The 22936-nt window shown below is 50.3% G+C and overlaps 7 protein-coding genes across 8 annotated transcripts; 5 read left to right on the top strand and 2 right to left on the bottom strand.

Annotated features, from left to right (window-relative positions):
- Window positions 1-158: 158 nt before the first annotated feature.
- Window positions 159-1034, top strand: PV10_02965 (uncharacterized protein; the record flags this gene model as incomplete). The annotated part of the gene is made up of 1 exon (XM_016367349.1): window positions 159-1034. Exon 1 carries the CDS (start codon window positions 228-230, stop codon window positions 1032-1034), a length of 807 nt encoding a protein of 268 aa, XP_016226867.1. The 5' UTR covers window positions 159-227.
- A 59-nt stretch (window positions 1035-1093) lies between these two features.
- Window positions 1094-4283, bottom strand: PV10_02964. 2 transcript variants are annotated; one of them, XM_016367348.1, is made up of 2 exons: window positions 2924-4283; window positions 1094-2860 (listed from the first exon to the last, which is right to left on the bottom strand). In XM_016367348.1, the coding sequence occupies exons 1-2, from the start codon at window positions 3535-3537 to the stop codon at window positions 1894-1896; spliced, it is 1581 nt and encodes a 526-aa protein (XP_016226866.1). In that variant the 5' UTR covers window positions 3538-4283; the 3' UTR covers window positions 1094-1893. The 2 variants fall into 2 exon arrangements, with proteins under 2 accessions (XP_016226866.1, XP_016226865.1); XM_016367347.1 differs by having other exon boundaries at window positions 1094-4283.
- Window positions 4284-5237: 954 nt separating this feature from the next.
- Window positions 5238-6087, bottom strand: PV10_02963 (uncharacterized protein). The gene has a single exon (XM_016367346.1). The coding sequence runs from the start codon at window positions 6004-6006 to the stop codon at window positions 5455-5457; it is 552 nt and encodes a 183-aa protein (XP_016226864.1). The 5' UTR covers window positions 6007-6087; the 3' UTR covers window positions 5238-5454.
- A 701-nt stretch (window positions 6088-6788) lies between these two features.
- Window positions 6789-9055, top strand: PV10_02962 (uncharacterized protein). Its single transcript, XM_016367345.1, has one exon. The coding sequence runs from the start codon at window positions 7147-7149 to the stop codon at window positions 8905-8907; it is 1761 nt and encodes a 586-aa protein (XP_016226863.1). The 5' UTR covers window positions 6789-7146; the 3' UTR covers window positions 8908-9055.
- A 730-nt stretch (window positions 9056-9785) lies between these two features.
- On the top strand, window positions 9786-11741 carry PV10_02961 (fructose-bisphosphate aldolase 1). The gene is made up of 4 exons (XM_016367344.1): window positions 9786-10178; window positions 10232-10342; window positions 10399-10701; window positions 10760-11741. The coding sequence occupies exons 1-4, from the start codon at window positions 10071-10073 to the stop codon at window positions 11318-11320; spliced, it is 1083 nt and encodes a 360-aa protein (XP_016226862.1). The 5' UTR covers window positions 9786-10070; the 3' UTR covers window positions 11321-11741.
- A 169-nt stretch (window positions 11742-11910) lies between these two features.
- Window positions 11911-13944, top strand: PV10_02960 (uncharacterized protein). The gene is made up of 2 exons (XM_016367343.1): window positions 11911-12392; window positions 12448-13944. The coding sequence occupies exons 1-2, from the start codon at window positions 12327-12329 to the stop codon at window positions 13693-13695; spliced, it is 1314 nt and encodes a 437-aa protein (XP_016226861.1). The 5' UTR covers window positions 11911-12326; the 3' UTR covers window positions 13696-13944.
- A 638-nt stretch (window positions 13945-14582) lies between these two features.
- On the top strand, window positions 14583-15910 carry PV10_02959 (uncharacterized protein). Its single transcript, XM_016367342.1, has 2 exons — window positions 14583-15329; window positions 15424-15910. The coding sequence occupies exons 1-2, from the start codon at window positions 14714-14716 to the stop codon at window positions 15801-15803; spliced, it is 996 nt and encodes a 331-aa protein (XP_016226860.1). The 5' UTR covers window positions 14583-14713; the 3' UTR covers window positions 15804-15910.
- Window positions 15911-22936: the final 7026 nt, after the last annotated feature.

Genomic DNA, 22936 nt, shown 5'->3' with positions numbered 1-22936 from the left:
TGAATGAGGAAGCAATTTGGGGTATAAAGGCAGCTAGGCTGGTGCTCAGTCAGTCGGACATAATTACGCGACTACCGATGGACTTGGACGCGTAAAGTGGCATTTCTCCACACGCGCCACGGGACTCGATGACTACGCAACTTATCCCGTCTCTGTCATTTCTCCTCTTACTCAACCTTGCCTTACGGAGTACACAAGTAGAGCTCACAACCAGCTTCATTACTTCTATGTACCCACCTAGTACTCATCCCACTGCAAATTACACAGGAGCTTCCAGTATGGGAAACAAACGCAAGGCATACGTCCTCGAAGAGCCTGACTCCTTCAGCTATACCTTCAATCACTATCCATCCTCCAGCCCGATCACCGCGACAAACACAACCAACTCCCTCCCATCACTATCCTCATCCCCCTTTTCCAGCACGAGCACAGCAACCATCATCACCCCACCTCCTCCCATTACCACCACCACAAGATCATATCCCCAACATGCTCAATCTTGGACATGGAACGCATCCGCCATTCCCTACCTCAATTCTCGAACGCGAAAACGTCACCGGGACAATCGGCCAGATGAGAACGAGATTCACGACAACACCATGAGGAAATTATATGATGCACAGAGACTGCATCTTGATGAGGCGATGCCCATGTCGGAGGTCCTTGCCATGGACCTGGATCAAGACCAACATGAGGGAGATGAAGACGAGGATGCAATGGACTTTGACCATAGTTTGGATTTCACGAGTAACTGGGGTGCGAGTCATCACATCGGCGGCCCGACTCCTCCTGCTCAGCATATGAAGCAAAGCACTTTGGATGGATTTTTTGGTCGGAAACAACAAAATCCCCCGGCGGCCACTGCTCAGGCTCAGGCTCAAGCTCTGTCTCCATCATATTCGTGTGATCAAGCCCAGCGGCAGATGTCACTTTCGGGGCCTATGTACTGGCCGACTGCTGACAAAGGCGGATGCTCGCCATCGCCGCGGGGGTTCTCCAGCTTTGGACTGCACGACAATATAGTTACCATGTGATATAGACTTGCAAACGCTGTGCCTTGATATTGGCGTATCAAGACCCATCTGGTACGAGTCATCTGTTAGTAGTAAACAAGTCTGGAGCTCACCTGATCCCCATCTCTTCCTTTAAGACAGGAATCAAAGTGTGTGAAATGACTTGCATGACTACCAAGCTACCTGAATACCTGAATAACACCATTTAGCATCAATAGTCCCTCTGGGCTGGGCCATCAGTCTGTCTGACTTGTATCTCTGACTTGTGAAACGCCCGTTATACACATCCATATCACTATTGCTTGGTCCGTTAAACTTGTCCTCGCGGTATGCCCCGTTTCCTTTGTCCAACCATGAACTTCTCCAGTCCATCATTTATGCGGGGTGAGGGCGAAAGCCAGGAGTGGAACAAGTGCGAAAAATCAATCGTCGAAAATGAGTTGGGAAAGGAGGCTGCATGTTCTCCCCTTCCTGCCTTAGCTTGTTGGTCGAGGACAAAACCCGATATTAGTGCCAAAGCAAGAGGGAAAAGCCGATATGTGCTTCAGCCGAGCATGATCGGTAGCTCGGAACCTAAACGCCAGTGAAATCATGTTAGGAAGGACAATTGCGTCCCAATTCAAGTTCCAGCCTCCCACAATGGCCTGCTGGGCACATCACACCCCACCGTCGCATTCTTTCGTTGACCGGCATCTCGCCGAGGAGCATGGTTGTTTCATCAAATCAATGTCCTTCGTCCATGAGTTAGTTTGGAAACAGCCGTCTTAACCACTCCCTAGTAGCCTGAGTTCTCTCGTCAGAGTTCTCACTGGGAAGTCTGAGAATTCGATAATGTGAAAGATAGTCCGATCCGTAGCGGTCCATTTGCCTGAACCTCTTTTCAGTCGCCGTCCGAAGAGGATGAAGAGAAACTGCGAGACTCGTGTCTCCGGACGTGAAAGGAATTCGCAAGAGTAACATTGTCCATCACTGCTGCTCTCCTGCGCTCGTCGCGGCGTGTGTCACGGCGCAGAGACTCCAGCATTGCATCCTGCATCATGGCCTGTAGTCTGTGTGAATGACTGATGATTGTGGCTTCAATATCCTTTTGGACGGCATGATAGTTCGAGTTTGCTCTGGCCATGGCTCTGCCGGTTTCCTCGCACTTTTGTATCAATGGGGTCAAGTCGACCATTTCACCACGACCGAGTTGTAGTTGGGCTTGCATCAATTGGGAGCTGGCATCGCGATCGTCATCAATGGCGAGATTGAGTTCAGCTTGGGCGGTACCAAGAAGTCGAGCCTTCCCTTCTTGTGCTGCGACTTGCTCTCGTCTCAAATTTGAAATAGCTTGTCGTGCTTCAACACTCATGCTGGTGATGTGATCTGCATTTGCCAGGAGTGCCGAAGAATGCCTTCCCCAGCCCGATAGTCTTGGTCGTCGCATTGAACGGTCAGGACGTGCATTGATGTTCAAGACAATCTCTTGCTCCAATTTGACATTTGGGGGCACATTGAAATCGATGCCTTTATCCCACAATTCGTCTGTGACAGGGGGGATGATGCTGTTCAAGCTCCGTTTGGCATCGATGGCCCTTCGACATTTCATACAGGTTCTGCTTTTAGCATAGGTAGCCGAGTTCACCCACGCTGAAAGGCAGGCGACATGGATTGAGGTGTCGCAGCAAGTCACGCGAGCGGTGAAGTTGTCTACTTCAAACTCTAGCTGGCACGCTGGACATTCTCTCTTGTGTTCCATCAGAGCATCAATATACTCTCGAGTTGCACGAATCAAGATCATTCTGATTTCGGGAGTGGATGACGAAGTTGGGCCGGAAGGGGTGTTTTGAGTGAGGTGAGATGATGATCTGCGTTGGATCAGAGGTTCAGTCGCAAGAGACAGGTAGTGGTGATGATGGCGGGGGTCATACGTGAGTGGTACAAGGCCTGTCATGGCATTTGGTGGAGGCGCCCCTCGCATTTGGGGAGTAGTGGAATTCTGTCCGTACATTTCTGAAGGCATTGCTCGCTGGTGATGGATAGGAATTGTAGAGTCAGCAGGTGACCGGAAAGGCGGATTGTTGGGGTGTCGTCGTGGAGGCTCTGGTAGATGGCCCTCTTCAGCTGCCAAAAGGCTACGGAAAGAACCATTAATATTGGGGAGGGATCCTGATTGAGCCATGAGGTCTCTGGGAAATCCTGATGCGAGGTAGGTCAAGGCCGAGTCTTCATCCCAGAGAAGAGGCTGTTCGGAAGTCATGGGAGTGAGAGCATCTCGAGGAGTTAAATGGAATGATGAAGGTGAAGGTCGGTGGTGGGGGATGTAAGTCGGAAAGTTAAAAGGCAGTGAGGTATGATTGAGGCTGTAACCACGAGAGGTTGGGGTGAGGTCAGAAGAGGGGTGACGAGGATCAATTCGACGTCTTTTGAATTTGTGGTCATCGGGGATGTCGGCATCCCTCTCAGATCGGCCGTGAGTCCTCGGAGGGCTGTTACTATCATATAATGGAGGGGATGAGGTGATGGGAGTCTGGCGGTAATCCATCTTCTGTGGTTGGGGTTGGGGTAGGCGTAGCGGTCTCCCACAGGCTGAGTGCAAACAGAAATTGAAGTTGGTAGTGTGGTCGAAGACGGCCAGGGCTAAATAGAATACGAGGCAGTTAAGTCGTGCTCAGATTTGGTTATTATGGACAGCAAGGGCGCCAGAGTCAGAGCCAGGGCCAGTGTCAGAGCCGCAAGTCTGGTGGTCAGTCGAGACTTAACTTCAGCAAGCGTCACTCATGGGAGGTTGACAACCTGTGAAGAAGCTGCCTAAAATTGGGCATCTGAGAGACGGCAAGCGGAGATGCAAGCGTATCACAGTCTCAGATAGCCGGGCTGCCTATAAAGAGTGAAGGAGGAGAGTGAAGCAACAAAGACATAAAAAGTGTTGGTAAGAGGTGTGGTGCAACTAAGGTTGAATCATGACAAGGTCGACTGACACAAATATGGAAACCGGATTGGGCCTTGGAAGCAGCTAGCTGGGCCGACATTCATTTGTGGTTGGATGATGGAATGCGAGACCTTGTGATGGATTGACACGGCGTTTCGCCGGGCGAAGTCAGAGGAGAGATTACGAGGATGGAGGAGGCACAGGCAGGATTCTGGTTCGACGATGCGAGGGCGAGTGCGAGGGCGAGAGAGAGATGGTGAGAACGAAAACCGAGAGCGAGAGAGAGCGAGAGGGCGAGCTGATGTTGGCAGGCACAGTGGGAGGGGAAAGAGGCAAGAGGCAGGAGGCAACAAGAGGCAAGAGGCAGAAAAGGAAGAAGTAGGAAGCAAGATGCAAGAAGCAGGAATCAGGAATTAGGAAGCGAGGCACGAGAGGTGAAACGTGGAAGGGGAAGATGGGTTCCAGCCCGTGAGTCTTGACGCCCCCAATCCCCAATATGAGGAACAGACTTTCTTTGAGAGAGAGGGATGCCTGTGATGCGAGAGGCGACTCTGAGTAGTGAGTGGTAAGCTTGGGTAGACGGTAAAGGATGGTGGAGGGGCCGAAGTGAACGTGGCAGCGTGGCAACCATGTCCAAGGTCGCAGTAGAGGTGGAGAGTGAGTGACACACTCGCAGTATTACAATTCTTGTTGCCGATGAATTCCGTGTTGACCATCAAACTATCAAACCATCTGACCATCAGGTTCAAAAGGTTCTCGGGATCAGGTGGCCAAGTACTGATCCTGGTAAAGCAGCATCACGTTGTTGGCACCCTCCCGCCCGAAGTATAGGCTAAGGCGAAGGACATAAGGGCCGAGGGGCGTCACCCTCTCCAGCTGCTACTCCTCATTGACATTACAAGAACAGAGCACATAGAGTAATACCACATTCCAAGTCCACATATAAAGTAACATGGATCCGCCATTTCCTCATCCACCGCCCCTACACCGTCACTTGTGTCTCAAGGCCGAGGGGCCCTGCCTGGGCAACCCTCGTAATTTGCAGTGCTTACCTCGGTGCCTCCTTGTCAATCCAACCTGCAACGCCTGCATCAAGCACATTCAACAAATAAGACAGGGTAGTCACCACCTGGCAGAGCAGTCACCTAGTCACCCGTCGTACCTGACAGAATTCTCCCAAAAGAATTATTATAATGGCCTTTATCATTGGTCAAGTGTCACGAACCATGGAGTGGCTCAATCGCTCCATCTTTCTTTCCTGTCCTTTGCCTCCAGTTGGCGTCCTTCCGTCTGCATGTAGACTTCGGAGACCAGTAAAGATTAGGTACCTTGACCGATGTGCCTGCCTACCTACTCCGTAGGTAGGTATACATCGATGCCTAGGTGCAACGCCGTGCACGCTTCCTACGTAAATATTTACGTTGCGAAGAACTCGCTTGCATACTCGTTGCAGAGCAATCAAATCTGGTCACAGCCATCACACCTATAGCCGTCGCCCCCGCTAATCGACTTCTTACTTGCTCCTTCGAATCAACCCCTCGTCGTGGTGTTGATCTTTCTGATCTGGGCTCGCTCTTGATCGTCTAGTCCGGCCTTCTCCAGAACCCACCCCACGATATCGTTCTTTGCCTCACAGTATTCGTCCGCATCCCTCCATTCCCTTTGAGCGAGTTCGAGCTTGGCTTGCCCGTACGCATCCCTCACGTTCGGATCCCTCCTACATATATCTCGCACCGCGAGTTGATTTTTGATTGACTGGCAATCCTTGACCGAAACATAAAGATTTCGAGGTGGAGTATTATCAGGTTTGCGAAATGCATGCCGGTCAGGAATACCTTTCAGCCCCATGTAATCATACCCGCCTTTGGAGCATAATGCCTCGGTGATCGAATTGACATCTTCCCGCTCACTGATAACAGATAGGTCGATGGTTGGTTTGGCCGCCAACCCTGGAACTGACGTGGACCCGACATGTTCAATCGATATGTGATTGATCCCGGCTAGGATGATCTCGAGTTCGCCTTTGAGCACTTCAAATTGTTGGGCCCATACAGGATTATATACTTCAACCACGACATACATGACCAGGATGAATTTACGGGTAAGTTCGCGACTTAGTGATCATATTGGCAACGTGTATGACGAGTTCAATATAGACATCTGGATCAAATGGAAGCCATCAATCCTCTGATGTTCAACCCCTCACACAGGCACGTTCCTGAGGTGGGACTAACCAGATAGGGAGTTTGTAGCGACTCATGCTTTGAAGGTGGTCTGTCGCTTCGATTGGAGAAGACGGAACGATTGCCGTGCTGAATAGGATAGTCCAGGCGCTCAGCTCACCATTGGTGGGGGTTTGCTATAACGCATACAGTAAAAGTCACCTCAAGCGGTGCCGGAACATCCGTAAGTTTCTTCCCACATATTGGGCGCCTCTTGCGAGAGCACCTTCGATCCCATCTTCAAGGGGTTCCATCGCTTGGCTTCCCATGATATAGATGCCTTGTACACCTATCGCTCTTGACTCTACGAGTGAGCAAGATGCCTTAGAAGCTCTCACCTGGGCTTGGAATGTCTGGGTGTTTACCCCAAAGTCTCCCCACATGCCTTGGCGGATGACCGAGAGGGCCTCGGGCCTCCAACCGTTGGCGGCGCTGAGTTGCTCGACTCGTACCTAGACTTCTTTTAATTAAATCTCCCCTTGTGGCTAAGGGCGGTCCAACTGCGCAGGTACCCAAGTAAAAACTGTAACGCAGCTGCCTGGCGCCTGTTACCCGCTCTATTAGGCCCCTCAGGCATTTAATTGGGTGCCACAACACAAAAACCCGGGCACTTCTAGGCTCTCCATCAACCTTTTCTGCCCTCCAGACCCCGGCTTCCACCCCAAATTGACTCTACCCTCTCCTCCATTTACCCAGAAGCTGTCTCACACAAAGTCACCACTATCAGGGTCGATGACACTGATAGACTTGAGGCCAGCAAGAAACAGCCAACCTCTTGTCCGGGGATCCTAAACCAAATTACCAAACCCTCACCACCAAACAGAACAACTTCTCTCGTTTCCTTTTGCTCGGTTTCCAGCTCGCCCAGTCGCTCCAGTTCCTATCCTAGCACACCCCATTCCACCTCCAGCGGAGTCAGGTCCTCACATCCTGATCGTGATCGAGATCGAGCTCCAATCAAGCAACATGGCGAAGCTGTCAGTCTCACAGCCCAACACGAATGCCTGACAAGCCCACCACTGTCGTCGCTTATGCGGCTGGCGCATCTCTTGCTGCCATCGCAGCCTTCTACGTCTTTGGCCCGACCTTCTTCATTGACGGCGAGAACTCGTACAACACAAACGACGGTCGAAAGCGGACCATCATCGGTCTCTCCAATCCTGCAAATGATTGTTTTATCAACAGTGTTCTGCAGGCACTGGCTGGTCTAGGCGATGTTAGAATCTACCTCATTAAAGAGCTGCATAGGAGACAACTCGACGGTCCCGAAATCTATGAAACACCTCCCACGGTTTTGCGCAAGGGTGAGCGCCCGGAAAAGATTGTCAGCCTTCAGAAAGGACCGGTGACCAAGGCTTTGAAAGAGATGCTGGATGCTTTGAACGAACGCCCAATCTACAAAAAGACCATCAGCGCCCGGCCAATGATCGAGGCACTCGAACGAGCCTTTCAGACCCGCATCAGTCGCAATCAGCAGGACGCGCAAGAGTTCCTTCAGATAGTCCTGGAACGCTTGTGTGACGAGTACCATGCAGCACAAAAAGCACGAAAGAAGCCCGACCTTCAGTTAGAACACAATGGGTGCGCCGAAGCCTCCAAGCCCGCGGGCACCAACATTCCCTTGTCACAGGTCACCGTCGGTACCAATGAAGGCTTCCCCTTTGAAGGGCGGATTGAGTCTCAGATCACCTGCATGCGATGTGGCTACAAAACAAAGGCAACCGCTACGACTTTTGTTTCCTTGACGCTGAATGTTCCGCAGAAAAGCTCAACTTCTCTAGACAATTGTTTTGATATCTTGTTGAAAAGTGAAGAGATTGATGGATTCAAATGCGACAAATGCCGCCTGGAGCACGCTTTGCAGTGGAAGCAAACCAAGTTGAAGTCGGCTACAAGTGACTCCGACCGTGAAGCATTAGAAGCCGACGTGGCAGCGATTGAGCGCGCTCTCCAGGATGATCCAGAGAAACCTCCTGAAGGTGTGGTCCTGCCAGACTCAAAGCTCGCCCCAAAATCCAAGATTCGAAAAGCCACCCGGATTACCGTGTTCCCAAAAGTCATCGCCATCCACCTGTCGAGATCCGTCTTCGATCCTGGCAGTTATTCAACTAAAAACATGGCCAAGGTCTCATACACCCAACGCCTACGATTAGGGGGTTTGTTGAATGAACACTGGTATAATTTATTGGGCGTGGTGTGCCACAAGGGAAGTCATAACAGTGGCCATTATGAATCCTTCCGCCGCAACCACCTGTACCCACCATTTGCAACGCCTGATGCTTTCAGTGCGTATGCAGCAGCGAGCCGGAATAGCAGCAGAGTAACCTCGGCGACGGCCAGTCCTCACGTGGAAGCTACAAAGACTGGGGGTGCTTCTGCCCCGGAAGCATCTCAGGCTCCGTCCAGTGCTTCCATCTCAACTCATTCCTTGTCTACAAGCAACAGCAGACCGAGTTCCAACGTGGTTGATGCCAAGGAAGCCTCGGCCACTCCTCCCCCAAAGGTCGAGGAGCCAGCCGAGGCACCGGCGATGCCCGCACTCAACAGGACGGAGACGCAGGCATCACGCCCTCAGATCAGAACCCATGGATCGAGCTTACCAGGGAAATTCCGACGACGAAAGAAATCCCACGATCGATGGTGGCGTATTTCAGATGAGAAGATCAAAGAAGCCCGCACGTCGGATGTTTTGTCTATGCAGCGCGAGGTGTACCTGTTATTCTATGAGTTGGAACGACCTGGTGATGATACCACCTCATAGTGACATGTGCTTGATAGCACGTGATGGAGATTTTTATATAGACTTTTTGTGCAGTCCATCTTCTAGATGAGAGTCGGCGTTCGTATATCTGGCACTACTGGCCATGACCGCGTACATAAACTTGTGAATATAAAATGATTCAACAATAGCGAGAGGTGTGTTTGGTCGATTTTGTCTCGACTCTTTACTCGGAGGTTTTGGTGATTCTCCGTGTAAAGGCCGCTTCCTACCGCATATCACACCAGATATCAAAAACACATCAACAAGCACAACAGGCCAGGGTATGTCTTGGTCGTCTACCCGAGAGATCCCGAAGGCAAGAATCGGTAACTAGTTGTGGGAAATACCCTACCGCGAGATGTGGGAAAATTCTGGAACGTGGAGTGTCGAGGGAGAAATCGGAGCAAAGGGGACTGGGGAAAGACAGTCGGGAAAATGGCAATCTTGACTGGCTGAGTCGGACCCCATTACTCTTCGTGCCATGATCAGTGGAGCGTGGGTTGAGCACGCATTTTGTTTGTATGGAGGCATGAGGAGTTACTTACGAAAAACAAAGCCCAACATGGCCAACAGAACGCTGGGCCACCAGTACTGTTGGACAGGTTCTGAGGTCATGGAGGGGATCTTTATCGGAAAGTCGCCCAGAACGAAAAATGCCCTCGATGCCTGCAGGTGCTGCTGCAGGCCCAGTCCAGCCTTCAATGGCCTCGTTTGTTTTCCAGCCAAAAGGCAAGTGACCGCAGGGCCCTCGGGCTGCCCCCCCTCGCCCTTTGCCCCCCGGCCCCGGGTATGGGATTCGGCGAGTGCACCGTGCAGAAGCACCTACAACGGCGGCCACTTACCTAGCCTCCTGCTTCCTTTACTTCCTAAGTAACTTCCTAGCCTCCACCAAATCGTGTCAGCCAAGCCTCTTCAGCGTCCGACTGCCCCTCCTCCCACCCAATCCCGCAGTGTTGATCGATCGTTGCTTGTACATCCGACCGAACACTATTCAGCTTCACTTCTTCCATAGCTTTCTCTTTTCTCAATTCCCTCGATAGATAACACAATTCGGTGATTTTGTATCTCTCAAACTCTTCCATTACCTACAGTCACAGCTTTCCAGCTCGACTTTACTTTACTCTTCCTGACCTATATCTTATTGTTCTTTTCCTCCGGTCAATATGGGTGTCAAGGACGTTCTCTCCAGAAAGACGGGTGTCATTGTTGGCGATGATGTTCTTGCTCTCTTCAAGCACGCTCAAGAGAACAACTATGCCATTCCTGCCATTGTATGTATTTTCTGATCGCCTTGGATGTGTCCACAGCTAACCGGTCATTCCAGAACGTGACCTCATCGTCCACTGTGGTTGCTTCTTTGGAAGCTGCGCGGGACAACAATTCCCCCATCATCCTCCAAGCCTCTCAGGGAGGTGCTGCCTACTTCGCTGGCAAGGTATGTCCACCGCATCGCTCAACATGTCAGATTGTATGTGCTGACTAGTCGTTTAGGGTGTCAAGAATGGAAACCAAGAGGCCTCGATTGCCGGTGCCATCGCAGCCGCCCATTACATCCGAGCAGTTGCCCCTGCCTATGGCATCCCCGTTGTCCTCCACACCGACCACTGCGCCAAGAAGCTTCTGCCATGGCTCGACGGCATGCTGGACGCCGATGAGGCTTACTTCAAGACTCATGGCGAGCCTCTCTTCTCCTCCCACATGATCGATTTGTCTGAGGAGGATGTTGCATGGAACATTGAGACCACTGCCAAATACCTGAAGCGGGCTGCTCCCATGAAGCAATGGCTCGAGATGGTATGGACACTTGTATATTCTGGGAATATGGGTACATGAAAACTAACGGAACTGGTAGGAAATCGGCATCACGGGCGGTGAAGAAGACGGTGTCAACAACGAAGATGTTGACAACAACTCTCTGTACACCCAACCCGAGGACATCCATGAGATATACACCACCTTGAAGAAGATCTCGCCTTACTTCTCCATCGCGGCTGGTTTTGGCAACGTGCACGGTGTGTACAAGCCCGGCAATGTCAAACTCCACCCTGAGTTGCTCGACAAGCACCAGAAGTATGTCAAGGAGAAGGAAAACACCCCCACTGACAAGCCCGTTTTCCTTGTTTTCCACGGTGGTTCCGGATCAACCAAGAAGGAATACACCGACGCCATCAGCTATGGTGTGGTCAAGGTCAACCTCGACACTGACTTGCAATACGCTTATCTGACTGGTATCCGTGACTACATGCTCAGCAAGAAGGACTACGTTTCATCGCAAGTGGGCAACCCCGATGGCGAGGACAAGCCCAACAAGAAATACTTTGACCCCCGTGTGTGGGTTCGTGAGGGTGAGAAGACCATGAGTGCCCGTGTGGCCGAGGGTCTCAAGGACTTCAACACTGCTGGACAACTATAAGTGCACCAAAAAACAAAGCATGAATGTGTTGGGACCTAGATGGGGCCGGTGTGCTGTTGGTTGATTCGCACACAGCTGGTTGGGCTGGTGGCATGTGAAACAAAAGCAAAGTGCTGCTATTGAAAAAGGATGTACACCTGCGCGGCTGGCTGATGGAGGTTGATAACGTTTCTTTCTGATGATGCTGGGCAGGTCTCAGAGATCCCTTGGCTTAGCAACGAGGAAGAGCAACGAGTGCTTGACGACAGGATCGTGGACCTAGTTCTTATCAGTAGCATACTTGGGTACCTAACCAGTATATAGTGTATGAGACAGGTGCACGCACACGCAGATGTTGACTGGCACAATCTGGTAACTGTGAGCGAGGCTTGCCCCAACACACTTGAACCGCTCCCCGCACCTGAAATTTGTATTTTACCCCTCCAAGCACAAGGTGGGTGATATGCTCTAGCGTAGATAAAATATGGTGAAGCACAACGACCAGCTACGTATTTTATTCCAATTGTGGCTGGAGCTATCGTGGCTGGTGGAAATCTCAACCTCCTTGTACGGAGTATGTGAGCCTGTGAGCTTGTGTACGGCTTGACTCGACTTGATTGCTGCGTGTTGATGTCATCTCAAGACTCACCTTGCGTCCCACAATCACTTTTCCCCCATTCCCTATTCATCACCCTCCGCGTCGAGTCTGTCAGTCGCCATCCCCATCGTGTCCTATTACCAGCCTGAGCGATCGCTCACTCTCCTCCGCCTAAAAGTTGATTTCTACCAAGATCATTCTTCGCCAGACTTGCACCAGGGCATCAATCCCTGTCAAGACCAACTAGATTCCAGATTCCATGTGGACATCGTTCGCTTAACAGCCCAAGTGTGCGTCTTTGTCTTTAGTGGCAGTGCGTTGACTCGACTCCCAAGACCTCTTGTTCTTTGTCCGCCCTAGATTTACCCTCGAGACCTCTATTCGCTTGCAAACCCATTGACGCAATATTGTCAATCACGACACTTAAAGATGCCTGAAGTCGAGGGCGCCGCTGTGCCCGCCCAGAGCAAGGGATCATGGTCTTCGTTTCTCAAGGTATGTTGACCGCGCTAAATCAACCGTAAGCCTCTAGACTAATCCTTCTTAATAGTCCATTGCGTCTTTCAACGGTGATCTCTCGTCTCTGACCGCCCCTGCCTTTATCCTCTCTACCCAGTCACTGGTCGAATTTTCGGCGTATTGGACTGAGAACACCTCTCTTTGGATTGCCCCTACTCAAGAGCCCGATGAAGCCAAGCGAGCTCTCCTCGTAATGAAATGGCTGCTCAATACTTTGAAACAGCAGTACTGCTCTCGCTCCGAGAAGTTGGGATCTGAAAAGAAACCTTTGAATCCCTTCCTGGGCGAACTGTTCCTGGGAAGCTGGGACGACGAATTTGGAAAAACAAGTCTGGTTTCGGAACAAGTCAGTCATCATCCTCCAGTGACTGCATATACCATCACCAATGAGAAATACCGAATTCAATTGCAAGGTTACAACGCTCAGAAGGCCAGTTTTAGTCGAACTATCCACGTCAAACAGATCGGTCACGCCCTGCTCACCTTGTATCCACCGGGGAGCGACGTGCCCGAAACCTACCTCATCACCTTGCCAGCACTGCATATTGAGAGTCTCATCTATGGCGCCCCATTTGTAGAGTTGGGAAAATTCATCCATATCGTGTCTAGCACTGGTTATATTTCCAAGATTGATTTCGCAGGCAGGGGATGGGTGTCGGGGAAGAAGAACAGTTTTACCGCTCAACTCTGGAAAGATGGACATGGGTCTGAGAAGAATCCACTGTACACGGCTGATGGACAGTGGTCAGACACATTTACATTAAAGCAAGGCGAGGGAAAGAAGGCCAAAGAAATTGAAACCTTTTCACCTTCCAACATCAAACTGTCGAGAATCAACGTTGCGCCAATTGAGGAACAAGACGTGTTTGAGTCACGGAAGGCGTGGGCCAACGTGGCACGCAGCATTGAAAAGGGAGACATGGATGCGACATCGCACTTCAAGTCTCGAATTGAGAATGCCCAACGCGCCTTGCGGAAGAAGGAGCAAGAAGAGAAACGAGAATGGCAGCGTGTCTTTTTCTCTCAGGCCGACTCTTCTCATACCGCCGAAGTGATTTTCCAAGGTTTGGTGCAGAAGATCTCTGGCCTTGGGGTCAACTCTTGGGAAGGAGTGGCTCCAGAGAAGACAGCAGGTGTTTGGAGATATGATGAACACAAGGCCAAGACGGCGACCAAGCCATTCCATCCAGAAGGATTAATCGCGCTTGGAGAAAATTCCGATGGGACGAGTGCACCGATCAGCCGCATCTCGACGAATCAAAGTGGTGTTCCAAGCTGAGAAATGGACCCAAGGACTTGAATGGTTTAGATAAAATAGCCGATGGCAGACGAAAAAAGGCAATGGGGAGGGAGGCAACAAGGCCAATCACTGGGGACTAGGCTTCGTCCTGAGGGTATCACAGTACTTGTATTACTATTGTCGAACTTTGATCTTGTCATGAGCTTTAGAACCAAGCTGCAGAGACAGACTTGGTTAGTTGGTCACTCGGTGCTTTGAATGCCCGGGCGCAAGAGTAAAAGTAAACCCATTACTCAAAAGTCCCGAAGTGGGTTCCAATCGATGATGAAATCAAGCGAAGCGATAGGCTTTTCAGCCTTGCAGCTTGAAGCATGCATGCTTGCTCATCGTGAAACTACGCTCGGAGGATCGTATGGCGATAATAGGCTAGAACATAGCTTTCTTTAGCTTTAGATTCTCTCGACCGACAGCCTCGTTGTATCTCAGTCTGGGTGGAGGGGCGGTTTGTAAGCACCTCGGCCTTCGGTCCAATGTCAGGGCATTGAGTGGATGGAGTGGATTCTACCCGGGAGGCCTGGGAGTTAACTTTACTCAATGCTGGGGAAAAGGGTGAGCCCGAGGTGCCCCTGTGTGGCCACGGGTACCTGAGGACGACCAGACTAAGTATGCCAGGGAATCTGAGAAAAGATGTAGGGTGTTGTTGTTTCTATCTTTCTCTTTTATCAAGGGTGTGTGTATAACAATGTGGGCCACTATTAAGAATCGCATCAGCATGAGCTAATCTAGACAAAACAACCCCCCTTGTCCTCGAAAAACAGAGAAAAGCAATTCCTTAATTAATAATTCCGTTCCATTCAATCTTCGATCAATCCCTAACTCGGTCTAACGTCTTGACGATTCCCCGGAACGGATTGCTCCATGGTTTGGGAACCCACTCAACTCACACTGTTCCCCACCAACCACATTACAAAGACCACCACCACCACCTCCGTCTCCGGGGACCTGTCGGATATAAAACAGAGAACATTACCCCTCTACAGACTCGGGTTGGTCCAGGATGCTTGTTATTAGAGGAACAAGTATTTTTAAAGGCATCAGGCCCGTCCGATCCAGTGGCTATCTTTCCTATCATCAATCGCAGTCAATATCGTGTCCTAGCTTGACCTTTAGAAGGTCGATCATCTCGTTATCATCACCACACCATACACGCAAACCCCATCATCTCTCTTTTCGACCCCCCATTCAACATCGCACATTTACTCACTCCACATCAACACATCTCCGACTATTCCCCAACACCAAATCCACCATGTCAGGCCCCCCATTCAATGCCCTAACCCTCTACACGGCTGGCACACCCAATGGCTTCAAACCGACGGCCGTTCTCGAGGAGCTCGGCCTGAAATACGATGCCGTTGCCATTGACATGTTTAAGAACGAGCAGAAGGAACCATGGTTTATTGACATCAACCCCAACGGAAGAATCCCCGCTCTCAAAGATGGCGATATGCGCGTCTTTGAATCTGGTGCCATTATGCTGTATTTGTTCGATCAGTACGACAAGGATAAAGTCCTTGGATATGACATCTCCAAGGGAGGCAAGGAAGCAGAGTTTTACTATGAGATGATGAGTTGGTTGATGTTTCAAATGGCTGGTGTGGGACCAATGCAAGGTAAGTACCTACGTAACCTACTTGAAATTCCATTCCATTCCATTCCATTTGTTCTATTCCCGAACTCCATTCTAACTCCCCATCCTCTTCTTAGGCCAAGCAAACCACTTCCAAGTCATGGCTCCCGTCTACTCCGCCTACGGCATCAAACGCTACACAGACGAAACCCGCCGCTTGATCAGCGTGTTGGAAATCCGTCTTTCCAAGGCCGACTGGCTGGCCGGTGATAAATACACACTCGCCGACATTGCCAACTATTCATGGGTCTCTATTTCGCCCTTGCTCGACATCGATTTGTCCGAATACCCTGGCGTTCAGAGATGGATCGCGCGAATCTCCGCTAGAGACGCTGTTAAACGTGCGAAACTGGTTCCTCAGGGAAAGACTCTTGGTGAAGAAGGCTTCAAGGAGATGTTTGATAAGGGGAAACAGAGGCTGGCGGCTCTCAGGGGGACTGATAAGGAGGATAGTTGACTGGAGTCAAGTGAGAGGGAGTAGGAGAGGGAGTGGGTTGAGGGATAGAAGAGCAAAGGTGGAAATACTAAATTCCCCTCTCATATACCAGAGGTAGACAAGACATGACTCTCAAGACAACTAAAAACCCATATTTGCAACATCTTTGCCAGGAATTGTCTGATTTCAAATCAGAATGTCCGTCCTCCTTCTGGATGAGCTCCTCGCAAAGTGATTGTGACAAATCTGAGCAGTGTTTGTGCATGCAATGCTATCTGTCGATGCATAAAATCGCAATTCTTAGCAAGGCAGCCAGTCTTGTAGCATCACATTCGGCTATAAGGTCGGATTATTACAGGAGTTTAACAGGAAAGGTCGTTTCATCCCATGCGATTTTCAAAACAAGAAGGGGGTCAGACTGTATAAGAAAGCCACCTGCATTAACGAAGCCGGACAGACTCGTGGGGCCTGGAATCCGAGAATTCATTCGGAGTTACTGAACCTGGAAGAGGTCCTCTCGGCATCTACGTATTTAGCAGCTTTGATGAATAAGACTTCGAGGTGGGTTGCAGCTTGAGAGTCAACCATTGGATGATTGGTTTGGAGGACTAACTACCTAGGTTGGAATGAAACCGAGGTGTGATCTATATTCTGACAAAATCTAGCATCAGTGGTATCGAGAATGGCACCGAGCAAGTGCATCTCACTACCTGCGCCTGAACAATTAGTTCGGGAACAAATTCATAAGCAGCATCAATGCTAGTAGTATCTGCTTAGTGGTCGATGGTAGGACAGAGCCTGCAGGAACATGTAGAACAACCCCGAGGAAGCCTTTTCAGCTATAATGGCTAAGCTAGTGTCATAGCTGGATGAATTTTGTATCGACGGTCGACCTTGGCTGTTGGTCCTGTTTCGTTCGCAGGCAAATCAATTTACTTGAGATATGAACGGTAACTATCTACGAAGGTTCCGCTCCATTCGCCAACTGTGCTCGTAAGAACTAGTGTGATGTCCAAAATCTCACCTATCCTCACCCTGCTTGAGAATCTCCCATGCTATCCTAGCATACTCAATTGATCTCTCGTTTCCAATAATCCCTGTGCCCATCTTGTTCATGACATACGTAAAGGTGACGCCACGATATAAGTCACAGATAGCGAAGCTACCACCCCATCCAGCCCAGAAACACATCTTTTCTTGTGGCAGGTAATTGAACGTCTCAGCTGATGGCCCACCGCCAATACCAAACCCCATTCCGAGACGTAACGGTATGCCCAAGACATAATCTGTTGACTCAGACTGAGCTCGGAAAATATGCTCAACCGTTTCAGGCGACAAAAGCTTCGGACCGTCGTAGGACGTCCCGGATAGCGTGACTGTACGTAATATCTGGTTGAGACCCTTGGCTGTCCCGTGGCCGTTAACGGCAGACATATCTGCCTTCCGCCATAGAGGCGTGTGTGAGAAGGTCGCGTCTGTTCTTGGGTTGAAGAGGCTTTTGTACACGATGCCAGTCTGGTCAAGTTTGCTGACATCCCAGGATGGAGGCGGTGGCGGTACCACTGGTGCGATTCGAGGCCAGTCTTCCTCCCTTGCTCCAATCTGAAAGTCTGCCTTCAAGGGCCCGGCTAGTTCCTCGGCGACAAATTGTTTCATAGCCTTACCAGTCGCCCGTCGGATGATCTCGCCCAAGAGGTGGCCTTGGGTAGTGGCATGGTAGCCACTGCCAGTGCCTGCGTCCCACCACGGTGCCTGCTTTGCCAGCCTGGCAGTGGAATAGGGCACGTCACATACCTCCTCCATTGTTATGGGGCCTTCCCAGCCTGAAAGACCTGAGGTGTGTGACATGACATGTCGAACAAGGATCTTTTCCTTTCCGTTTTCCGCAAACTCAGGCCACAGTTTAGCAACAGGGTCATCGACACTCAGAAGACCACGCTCATGGGCCAAGAGTATGGCAATTGCAGCAACAGTCTTAGTTGAGGAGTACACGTTCGTGATCGTATCTGTAGCCCATGGTGTGGTTTTGTCGTTGTCGGCATGGCCTGCCCAGACGTCGACAACGTCTTCACCGTTGATGTTGATATTTATGGCACCGCCGAGCTCCTCGCCCTCTGAGACTTTCTCCTGGAAAAGATCAATGAGCTTTTGAAACTTCGAAACATAGTTGCCCTGAATTTCAGCCATGATCATTGCAAATGCACAAGCAGGTGTAAAGCAGTTGGCGTTCCGAGCTGCAGCCCATCATACGACCATGAACCCTGGCGCCTCTTATATACTTTATTGACTTTGTGCAGGCTACAGCGCATTGGTGCGTACTAAGCTTTCGTCCGTGATCATTCAAACTTGCCTAGGTCTTATGTTGTCATGGGCGGAGAGCTATTCTAGCCGCCACGGCTGGTCGAAAACTGGGCGCTCGTATAACTTCGGAGAACGATTCCCCACCCATCGCGCTTTTCAGTCAGCGAGTCGGTTTTAAAATTCCCCCATCTGGCACTGTGGCTGCTCGGACTTTCCATCTTCAACCTCAATGCTAGGCCAGGAGACAGCCTCAGATTTTAGACGACAATTTGCTTGCTACTCACGTATTCAACCCAAGCGACATGCCGAGAAAGCGACACACCTCAGCTTGTAATCTCTGTCGCAGTCGCAAAGTCCGTTGCGATGCGGTCGACGTAGGCGTGCCCTGCTCAAATTGCTCGAAGCACAAGTCGAAGTGTGTTGTGTCGCTAGCTCACTCAACCCGACAACAACTACAGCATGCGATACCCTTGGGCAGAACACACAGGTTCAGAGTCAAGGCTCGTCAGAATCATGTGGGCGCAAACATCATCAACACATCGACGCCTTTACCCAGCCCGCTGCCCGATCCAACAACCGAGGACCATGAGTACGGCATTGTCGAAATTGAAGCCAACGTTGGTGATCAGGGGCAACTCCATCTACCAGCCTACATCACGCCCTTATCCAAGGCCATCCACCGGGAGAATCTGCAAGTGCTTGTGCAAAGAGACGCGTTGGCATTCCCTCCACCGGATATCATTGACGAAATTATTCGATCATTTCTATGTTATGTGTACCCACTCCTACCGATCATACGTCTAGATGACTTTCTAGCAGCTATAGGACGCGAGCCTGGAAAAACTATGAGCCCACTTTTATTCCAGGCTGTTTTGTTGGCTGGGGCAGTTTTCACAGACTTTTCCCATTCGCAACATCCGAGTTTTCAACGAAGTAAGGACGTTCAGAAACTGCTTTTTGGTCGAGTGAAATTGTTGTACGATATGGAAGTTGAAACTAACCCAGTTATTGTGATCCAAAGTCTACTCTTGATGACTTATTGGCATTCTCAGCTTAACGATATTCAGGGACGTCTCCACTGGCTCAGAATTGCTCTATCCCTGGCGACAGAGATTGGGCTGCACAACCCTGATTTACATTATGAAGAGCTCGAGGAGAATAACTTCCGCCGCCAATTGTGGAGTTGTTGCATCATCAGAAGTGCTTTGATATGCATTGGAGAGCGGGGACACATTGTCTTACCATGTCCAGTATTGGGCCCACCCATCCTGTCTGCTGAGCACTGGAGCAGCACTTCTTTCTTGAGAGCTCTCGATTTCTATTCGGTAAGCGACACCGGAGAACAAATGGACATGTTGGGCTGTATACTCATCCAGAAAGTGGAATTGTGTCGAATAATTCTGCATACTTTGGATACACTGTACGAATTGAGTGGCCTCCGAAGGGATGCATCTAGCCATTCAATCATGGTGTTGATCCCCAAGACTAAAGGTGTGGGCTCTCTAGTCATTGCACTGGACGAAAAGCTAAGGGAGTGGCATGACAATGCTTCTCAACTTGGTCTATTTAACCGGCAGCAAGGCGACCTCGGCTCAGCTGTTCTGGTTCATTCTGCGATTCTCGAGATGCTCTATCATACAGCATTATCTACTGTACACCGTCCACTTATGTTGCAACAGCGGCAATTGGAAACCGCAGCGGGGGCAATGCGTGCGTTCTCGTCTGCTACCTTGCGCTCTTCTGCATGCCGGATTACAGATATAGGCAGAGATCTTGATGCCGACAAGCGGATCTCCTACCTCCCCCCTGTGGCTACAGCCATGTTCCTCGTGGCAACTGCTCAACATTTGAAAGATGCGATGTCGCCCAACTTGGAGTATCGCCAGTCAGGCTCTCTGTACCTGGGGCACGTTCTGCGCATTTTTCGTTTGCTCAATGACAGATACAACCATGTTCATTCTGCCATTGACTTCATTAGCCGAGTGGAGAACGGGGAGCACTTTGATCATTCCCTGGAATGGGAGGATCGGGTGAGTTCCACAAGTGGCAAGCAGCCGAATTACGAAACTCCAACATCGCAGTAACACGAGTGCTTGCAATGACAGGTAAAACTTTGGAGCGATTTATCCCCTCGAGCCCAGACCGAGAGTCTTGTGAAGTTTCTATTCGGAACTTCAGGAGTCCTGACGGACCTTGAGATGCATGGGCAATCATTCCACCGCACTTGGATTCGTCTTCGAGAGTGGATCGAATCTCGAGGATCCAGGGAGGTGAACAGGGTCATTCTATCGATTCCGGGGTAACACTGAAATACTGGCCGCCCGTGCTAGGCAGGGCTGGAGATGTGGACAAGGTTGACGACCCGCATTGGCAGCGCCTGGGCCAGCTGTTCAACATTGTGGTCTTCCATTCAAGCTTTCCTCCGAGCGGGGGCCCCATTGACACTTTCCCCATGGAGTAATTCATGTCCCGAAAACTGGGGAAATTCTTACCTATCGTCGATCTTGCCATGGTGTGATCCTCAGTCTTGCCATGATGTGCGCTCTACATAAGTCTCTCCTGCCCCTTGATGAGAAGATTCTCTACCACAGATATCGTTCATTGCAAGGATGGCATTCAAAGAACAACCTGACGTTGACCAGCCAGACACCACCAAGTTAGAATGCAGTGTGACCCATGCGGAGCAAACTCCTGTCACGACTGAAAACGACCCAGAACACTATACGACACGCAAGATCGATGTCCGTACTGTTCTGGGCATATTGGTAACTAGTGACCACCCAATTTATTGATACTCCATCAAGGCTAAGAATGGTGTAGGCTCTGGCCATCACTTACGAGTCATGTTTATTCTCATTTGTGCTTCCCGTTTCAGTCCTGTTGAGCATCAATCAAGACATAGGCCCTTCCAACAATATTGCTTGGATGGCAACAGCATGGTCTCTATCAAGTGCTGTGGTCATGACTGTCGCTGGAAGATGTAGTGACATTTTTGGGCGTCGGAACTTTTTCCTGGTGGGCAACTCTCTGGGAATCATTGGATGTGCAATCAATTGCAGGTAATTCTTGTGTGCAGGGCGAGATATGAAACAGCTCAGACGTTGACTCTTGCAGGGCATCCAATGTATCAGTTTTGATACTTGGATCTACTTTCATTGTACGCATGCTTCAATCAGCCAGCTTCAATCCTTAAATTGACCTGTTGGTAGGGCTTATCTGGTGGGCTGCAACAGCTTGCATTCGCGGCGGCCTGCGAAATTGTACCAAAGAAGCATCGAGGTCAGACACTGGCCATTATGACACTTATATCGTTACCTGGCTCCGCTTTCGGGGCCCCGATCGGTGAGATTTCCATCACGGTCGAGCAGCTGGTCTGGCCATTGACTGACTTCACAAAACAGCATACAGCATTATCACAGTCGCAGATTGGCGCTGGACCTATTACATTGCTCTCATAGTCAATGCGCTTGGCTTTGTACTAATCTTGATATGCTACTGGCCTCCGGATTTCCTGGGCCTTCATCCAGAGGGCAAAACGAGACGTCAACAGGTTGCAGAGCTTGACTTTATCGGCATGTTACTTTTCGCCGGAGGACTCACCGTGTTTCTCCTCGGTATTGGGTTTGGCGGTAATCCATACCAGTGGACGAGCGTTACTGTCTTGTGCCCGATCATATTGGGCGGCCTCTGTGTCTTTGTTGCATTTCCGCTCTGGGAAATCTACAGCTCCGATACCATCGTCAAAGTCTGTCCTCCCCACCTCTTCCGGAATGTTAGAACAGTCGTCATCCCTTACGGTGTGACTTTTGTTGCGGGGATGGCATTAATTAGTCTGGGAACCTTGTGGCCACAGCAGATCGCTCGTCTCTTCACCACGGTCCCAAGTACAGTTGGGTGGTATGCTCTTGCGAATCAGGGGTGCGCAACTGGTAAGATAGGCTCTCTCGATATGTCTGACAGCAGGCTAATCCCAACAGTTGGATTCGTGATATTCGGGCAGACCTTCGGAACTCTTCGGCGAACAAGATGGCAGTTTATATTCGTGGTCACCATGATGGCGCTATTCCTAGGACTCAACTCTACCGTCAATCAGCATACCCCTGCGCGAGCTGTCGCCTTTGTAGGTGTTGCATCTGCCATGGTTGGTGCAACAAATTGTATTGGGACTCTGATCGTGCAACTCGGCGCAAAAGACGAAGACATTGGATTGGCGACAGGTCTGCTCAATTCTATTCGCGGCATCGGTGGTGGAATGGGAGTCGCGATTTATTCCAGCTTGCTCAACAACCGAATAGCAAGCACATGGGCAGTCGATATTGGCGATGCAGTTGTGCAAGCTGGGCTGGCAACATCTTCCGTCGAGAGCTTCCTCGGTAAGGCCCCGCATGATGTGCTAGAAGACCGCTAATAACAAGTTAGGAGCTTTGCAAACCGGAAACTTTACCTCTGTACCAGATATGAATCCAGACATCCTCGCGACGGGCTTGGACGCTCAGAAAACCGTCTTCGTCGGCGCTTTTCGGCTGGTGTATCTCGTCACAATTGCCTTTGGAGGTGAGGATGGCCCTATTTTCAGTGGAAAACTGCTCATATTCATAGCGTTGGCGATAATTGGAGCTCTGTTTGTTGGAAGTGTTGATGACCAGCTAACCCGGTAAGTCATTTGTATTGACACAAGACTGAGCTAATGATATTGTAGACAAGTCAACGTTCAACTTGATCGACCACATCTAGTAGGACAGAGAAACGGTGAGGTGGAAGATGCAGTTGGGAAAAAGTGTTGATACGTGATCTCGTCACTTTCGAGCATTGCAAAAGTCACGACAGATTACCCAAGCAGATATCTAGGTGGG

The sequence above is a fragment of the Exophiala mesophila genome, assembly GCF_000836275.1.
Source record: "Exophiala mesophila strain CBS 40295 unplaced genomic scaffold supercont1.2, whole genome shotgun sequence".
NCBI lineage: Eukaryota > Fungi > Ascomycota > Eurotiomycetes > Chaetothyriales > Herpotrichiellaceae > Exophiala > Exophiala mesophila.
The sequence above is the reverse complement of the archived record's forward strand: the minus strand, read 5'-3'. Positions and strand labels throughout refer to the sequence as shown.

What these genes read in the sequence shown, in the direction of transcription:
- PV10_02964 (XM_016367347.1), bottom strand. Translation starts at nt 3,537, where the DNA reads ATGGATTACCGCCAGACTCCCATCACCTCATCCCCTCCATTATATGAT.
- PV10_02963 (XM_016367346.1), bottom strand. Translation starts at nt 6,006, where the DNA reads ATGTATGTCGTGGTTGAAGTATATAATCCTGTATGGGCCCAACAATTT.
- PV10_02962 (XM_016367345.1), top strand. Translation starts at nt 7,147, where the DNA reads ATGCCTGACAAGCCCACCACTGTCGTCGCTTATGCGGCTGGCGCATCT.
- PV10_02961 (XM_016367344.1), top strand. Translation starts at nt 10,071, where the DNA reads ATGGGTGTCAAGGACGTTCTCTCCAGAAAGACGGGTGTCATTGTTGGC. An exon ending in ACTATGCCATTCCTGCCATT is followed by an intron (nt 10,179 to 10,231) that starts GTATGTATTTTC and finishes CGGTCATTCCAG; the next exon opens with AACGTGACCTCATCGTCCAC. An exon ending in CTGCCTACTTCGCTGGCAAG is followed by an intron (nt 10,343 to 10,398) that starts GTATGTCCACCG and finishes CTAGTCGTTTAG; the next exon opens with GGTGTCAAGAATGGAAACCA.
- PV10_02960 (XM_016367343.1), top strand. Translation starts at nt 12,327, where the DNA reads ATGCCTGAAGTCGAGGGCGCCGCTGTGCCCGCCCAGAGCAAGGGATCA. An exon ending in CATGGTCTTCGTTTCTCAAG is followed by an intron (nt 12,393 to 12,447) that starts GTATGTTGACCG and finishes CCTTCTTAATAG; the next exon opens with TCCATTGCGTCTTTCAACGG.
- PV10_02959 (XM_016367342.1), top strand. Translation starts at nt 14,714, where the DNA reads ATGCTTGTTATTAGAGGAACAAGTATTTTTAAAGGCATCAGGCCCGTC. An exon ending in TGGTGTGGGACCAATGCAAG is followed by an intron (nt 15,330 to 15,423) that starts GTAAGTACCTAC and finishes TCCTCTTCTTAG; the next exon opens with GCCAAGCAAACCACTTCCAA.